Here is a 6,185-nt window from a genome sequence, read left to right on the forward strand (position 1 = left end):
ATTTTGTTTGCCATTTAAATGTTTAGTTTGGAACTGTGACATGAATGTTTGGTATAAATATGACTTTAAAAAAGGAGCCTACATTTTTCCTGCTATGACAGGCGAAATAACATAAATAATTTCTCCTAATTTTTGGTTTGTAACTTTAGAAAGTGGATCAGTTTTGAAGTTTCTGTAACTTCTATCAGACCTTATATCTATATCAATATCTATCTATATCTATATCAATCTACTTATGTCAAAGTGTGACGTTACTTCCTGCACTTAAACTTATGAAACTCATCCTGTTAAAAACATCGGGTGTGGTCACTTCTAGTGGTTGAACTGGTAATAAAAAGGAAGCAGCTGAACATCAGCTTCAGTTGCTGCTTCATCCTCTCTGACTTCATCTCACCAGTTACAGGTAATGAAACCTTCAGCATTTCCACGTTGTGGATCTGCATGTTACAGGCTGAGAAAAACATAATTTTAATTGTTTTACTTTAGATTTTCTCAGGTGTTGAGCTGCAGAGAAACTCCACAATGACTCCAAATGTTCTCTGCCTGCTCTTTCTCTTGATGGCCGACATGTCTCTGGTGGGTTTTACTGTTATTTCTATCAGTTTCATGTTAAAATGTTTATTTTTGAAAAGAGTAAGTAGAAAAACAGGAAAGGAAATAAATGAAGCAATAACCTAAGATGTTAAGATGACAATAATAAAACTTTATTAGCTTAATAATTGTGTGTTTCTTCTTAGAAATAAACACTTGAAAGCTAATAAATAAGACAAATTAAAACGTATCATTATTGTACAATAATGTATGAGAACCGTTGTAGACAGAACAAATCTGCTCCTGTCTTTTATCAACAGTGGCCCTAACACAATGATGTTTTAATATGCATTCATTTATCTACCTTATGGAGCTTAGCTCTTAGAAGAAACACACAACTATTAAGCTAATAATGTTTTATTAATTTGGGCATCTTAACATCTCAGGTTTCTGGTTCTTCTGTTTTTATTTTGCATCACTGAGACATTATGTAACTCTGTGTCTGTGCTGCAGAGTGCTCCAGCTAAAAACGAGGATCCAGTCAGTGAGTTGAATTAAGACAATTTTTTATGTTGTATTTGACTGATAAATATTTTAAATCTAAAATCCTTGTAATCTGTTTCCCAGAGGAGACGGCCAACTCTCTGGAAACCATCCCAAGACCGAGAATTGATTTTGGTAAAACTAATTTTGAAATCATGATTTCTGTAACAAGAAAACAAATATACATTAACAATTAATCTATTTTTTTACTGAATGTTAAAAGTAGCATTTAGTTAAATGAAAATCAAGGGGAGCGATCTTTTAAATCAAATTTCTACATTTGATTAGTAAAAGTACCTTAAGATAGAAACCAAATTCTTTGACATTCCTCCTTCAAAGACGTCTAGAGTTTGTTTCAATGTTTTTTTTTTTCCAGCAATGTAGAGTTTTGCCATGTAAGGTCCGAGAGGCGATACACACACAGAGCAGGTTACTAGTTCTTATGAAGCTCCAACAGTTTGTTCAGCATCGGCTCTGAAGGCCTTGGATGATTCCTGGTTTTCAATAATTCACTGCCAGGCCTCTGCAGAACTGGATGACTGACTGAATTACATCCAGATTGCATCATTGTTTGCTGTTGTATCTGAGTCTCTTTGTCGTTACAGAATCATACATCCTTCAGGGAGACATCCTGGTACCGAAAACCACAAACAAGAATGCAGATCCGTGTGTTGAGAAAGGCTGCCTGTGGCCCAAACGTGGAAGCTACGTCACTGTGCCGTACTACATCTTTAATAGCTATAGTAAGACGTTCTGCCTGAAATGTTTTTTAGGCATGGATTGACTTTTAGAAGATTAAAAAACTGGTTCTAAGGTATCGCAATGTGAACACAGAGAGTTAAGGGAGCTGCTATTATCCTCTTCATTAAATGATCCAAGTATATTTCTGCTATTGTGTTTACAGACATTCTCTTAGCTGCTTAACAGACATGTTGCTCATAATTTACAAAATATAATATAAAAAAATGCCAGTTTCTCTGAAAGCTCATTGAAGGAACATTTTAGCTCCTTTGAAAACATTTTTTACAAACCTTGGTGAACCTGGAAGTAACCGACCCCCACGCCCACTTATTCATGTTTCATTACTCAAGAATTAACTAAACAGATTTAAATAAATCTCACCAAATTTTCCGCAGCACAACAAGAACGCAGCATCATTATTGGAGCTCTTAGGAGCATTGAGCTGACCACCTGCATTCGCTTTGTCCCGGGTAGTTACAAAGATCAGGACTACATCCACTTCAAATCAATCAAAGGGTAGGAACACACTCCTCTCACACACAGATTGCATGACTGCATCCATCAATACTTGATTTGATTGGTGTTTTATTGCATCATCCAGTTTCAGTTTATTCACACCATTCAATAAATTCTCTGGTCTACTTACAACATAATGTTTCACCAGATAGTGCAGATCTGTAGAAACAAGACTGCAAAGGTCCGTTAACAAAAGGTTAACAGACCTTAACTGCAAAATTATAGTGACTGAATCGGGTCTCCAAAGAAGCTATTTAAAGCCAGTCGGATGCAGGTCCTACCAGTGAGCTAAGACGTATAAATAAAGTAATTTTTCAAAATCATCAGGGTTATGCAAGCATTACTGAGCAATATCTGACTATTTGTCATCAACATTTGCATTTAATTAAAGTTGATTAGGTGAAATTTGTAAAAGTTCTCGTATTACAAGCTAAGCACAAACCAAAAATATTTTTCCTAAATGAAGCCATCATGTTCTTCATCTAGAGATCAAGGTCAGTTATAATTAGATTTAAGAAGGTAAGCAGAGTAAGATCATCATAAACATTCTCTGTGTTTTTCTCTGGTCTCCATGTTGAACATGTCAGGTGTTTGTCCAACGTGGGACGTCAGAATGGAGGACAGTACATCTCCCTGGAGAGACCTGGCTGTGTGGAGCATGGTACAGTTCAGCATGAGGTCCTTCATGCTCTGGGTTTCAAACATGAGCAGGTCCGCTCTGACAGAGACAAATACGTTGAGATTCTCTTCCAAAACATTAAAGAAGGTCAGTTTGAAGTTAAAAGAATCTGTTTCATAAATCTGTACTTCAGGTACACAGATAAAAATTAAAAATATGTCAATATTCTTTAGTTTTAGAGAATTGGAATCTTTAAAATATTGAATTTAGCCAAAAAATATTAAGCCAGGTCGACTTTCCAGGTTAAGTGATCTTACTTCAGTTTTCTAGCAACATTTCATAGAAAGTACTTAAGATTAAATGTTTTAAAATAACTGATAAACACTTTGTCATTTTTGACTGCTGCACAGGAGCAGAGAACCAGTTCAAAAAAGTAGCGACCAACAACTTGGAAACTCCCTACGACTTCTTCTCCGTCATGCAATATGAAAAGTGAGTTGCAGGAAACTTCTCTCCCATGATGTGATTCATTCAAACTCATGAAAATTCAGGGAGATTTAGTCTGGCAAGTTATTTATCATTTCTGATTGAACTACAGAAACTTGAAACTCAACTGGAGTCCATGGTGAAATAAACAGTTAAAACATCCTGATAAATTAATCATAATATATATTTATGTCTTCTTTAAGATATGCATTCTCCAAAAATAAGTTGCCTACCATCGTTGCCAAGTCCAATCCCAACTTTGACTGGGGGCGAGCCACTAAGATGAGCGCCAACGACATCGCCCGTGTCAACAGGCTTTACAGATGCTGTGAGTAATAGAAAAAGAAATTGTTTTAAAGTCTTAAAAATCTGTGAAACTGTTCCAGTAGTCTCTAAATGTCTCTATTTTCTCTCTTAGAGTAAAATGACTTGAAGAAATCAGCTCAACAACAGCCAAGAATTGATCTGCTAGAAGAATATAATCAGCTCATAAAACGTTAAACTGCAAAAACCTTGGCCGCATTTTTAAAAAGATCATCTGGAGCCACCTGCTGGTCAAAGGTTGCATTGCATCTCCTGTTGATGGGAGGTTCCTCAGTCAACTTCATGCAACTTTGATTTGAATTTGCTTATTGCTTTTTAATTTACATAGAACCTCTATGTAAAAGAATAAAATTATCATTTTGATTAAAACTGTATTCCTTTCAAAAATGTAAAAAAAAAAAAAAAAAAAAGGTTTGCTAATACGTTGCTGAATAAAAGGCTTCATGGCATGGATAAAATGGATGATTGTCATTGAAATTGATGTTCTTGTCAGTTTTTGCTGTTTTGTTACATTAAAATGAAGGAAATCAGAAAAAGGTACTAAAGTTACAACCAACCAAAGTCCAGCAACATGAAGCTGCCAACACCTGAACACCTGATCGACTGGAAGTCTCACTGCCAAACTGGGAAACCCAAAAATCGAGGATTAAAGATCCTGTGGGGCTTTCTGGTCCAGACTGGTAGACATGTGATGGCCAACTGGTTGTAGTGGGAAGACAAGGCAGCACAGTTTTATTTGTGAAGCACATTTTCAGCAACAAGGCAACTGAAGGTGCTTTAAATGATTAGAAGGAAAATAAAAACTAACTAGCAAAAAAAAACATTTTACTGCAGAGGCAAAAAAATGATAAAATAAAAATAAAATAAGAAAAAATGATGAAAGCATCTTTTGCAGTTTTCTGGAAGTTTGTTCCAGATTTGTGGTACGTAGAAGCTGAATGCTGCTTCTCCATGTTTGGTTCTGGTTCTGGATCCAAAGCAGAACCAGAACTAGATGACCTGTGAGGTCTGGAAGGTTGATACGACAGCAGCAGATCTTTAATGTATTGTGTTGCTAAGCCGTTCAGTGATTCATAAACTAACATCAGTATTTAAAGTCTCTGAGCTGCAGGGATTCAGTGGAAGGACTTTAGATCTGGGTGATGTGCTCTAACCTCCTGGTTTTAGTCAGAACTCCAGCAGCAGCATTTGGGCCTTCCAGGTTACATTCATCTTTATGGGCAGGGACAGACTGTTTGCTCCCCCTTGTACGTAAAACACTGTCCAATTTCAGCAGGTTGCTCATTTTGCTGCTGCTCAGATAGTTTTCGTTGTAGTGTTAGTGCTGACTGTGGCTGCTGCTTTTCACACCGTTTCATTATTAATGCAGAGTGATGGTCTAGGACTGATTCAAACCAATGATCTGCATGTCTGAATGGCTGACAATAAGAATATGAATGACATAAAAGCTTTAGTCAAAACCCAAATTTAAACTCAGTTGAAATATTATGGCATGAGATTCAACAGGATGTTGATACTCAACAATTCTGTAAAGGAGAGTGGGTCATTGTTGATCTGCCATGAAATAAACAACTTTTTCCCAGTTGATGTTTATGCAGCTGTTCCTGCTAATTGTGCAGGAATTAGGTGAGGGACAGTAACTTTTTCAGTTTATGTTATTTCATAGATTAAACAATCATTTGAAAGCTGCTCTTTCATTTATTCAGGTTATTTTTTCTGATTACTTGATGATCAGGAATATTTAAGTGTGTTTTAAAAAAGCAACAGAGCAGTTTTGAACCAGAGTGGTGACAGATAGCTGAGCGTTTGTGGTTTGTACTTTTTCCTCTTAAGCTCTTAAATAATTTCAACACTTCCTCTATTCTTATCTAAATTCAGTGGAAATGCATCAGAGTTTCAGAAAACACTTTTTAAGAAGTTGTTGACTTCTTCTAACTGGCTCTAACATCATCTCTGCATTGCATCAAATAGTTTCATGGTATGCTTATCACTTTGCTTCATACTAGATTGTAGGGTTATTGGCATTACTCATGAGTTTGGAGTGGACTGAAGATATAATTGTGAAAAATATGCAAATTGCATCTGATAGTATGGCAGCTTTATTGAGCATTAAATCAAGTAACTCAAAAAAGAACAGCATTACTAACAAGATTTACCATATTATTTGCTAAACTGACTCAGTGTCAATTATGAAAACTCATTAATTAATTAAACATAAATGTACAAATATAAATTTGGAAGGAAAATTGGGACATAAATGATACAGGAAGACATTTGCATGACATTCAGAAAAAGTTTAGATACAGAATGAAAGAAGAAGGAAGCAGGAAATGCAACATAAAAACTAAGGTGATAAATGATAAATTTATTCAGATCTCTGGGTTTTTGGGTTGTTTTTTCCCTTGTATAAAAACTTGGCCTTTGG

General features: G+C 35.8%; 1 protein-coding gene across 1 annotated transcript; it reads left to right on the forward strand.

Annotated features, from left to right (window-relative positions):
- The first annotated feature begins 359 nt into the window (after positions 1 to 359).
- Positions 360 to 3,772, forward strand: LOC145551016 (hatching enzyme 1.2-like). The gene is made up of 9 exons (XM_081604877.1): positions 360 to 403; positions 497 to 576; positions 1,045 to 1,075; positions 1,159 to 1,209; positions 1,680 to 1,817; positions 2,211 to 2,331; positions 2,919 to 3,097; positions 3,361 to 3,442; positions 3,640 to 3,772. The coding sequence occupies exons 2-9, from the start codon at positions 523 to 525 to the stop codon at positions 3,770 to 3,772; spliced, it is 789 nt and encodes a 262-aa protein (XP_081461003.1). The 5' UTR covers positions 360 to 403; positions 497 to 522.
- Positions 3,773 to 6,185: the final 2,413 nt, after the last annotated feature.

This window comes from Poecilia reticulata, chromosome 3, assembly GCF_904066995.2.
Source record: "Poecilia reticulata chromosome 3, P_reticulata-male-v2, whole genome shotgun sequence".
Lineage (NCBI taxonomy): Eukaryota > Metazoa > Chordata > Actinopteri > Cyprinodontiformes > Poeciliidae > Poecilia > Poecilia reticulata.

Coding starts and splice junctions, on each gene's coding strand:
- LOC145551016 (XM_081604877.1), top strand. CDS start 523: ATGACTCCAAATGTTCTCTGCCTGCTCTTTCTCTTGATGGCCGACATG. Junction 577..1,044: donor TGATGGCCGACATGTCTCTG/GTGGGTTTTACT, acceptor TCTGTGCTGCAG/AGTGCTCCAGCTAAAAACGA. Junction 1,210..1,679: donor AAGACCGAGAATTGATTTTG/GTAAAACTAATT, acceptor TTGTCGTTACAG/AATCATACATCCTTCAGGGA.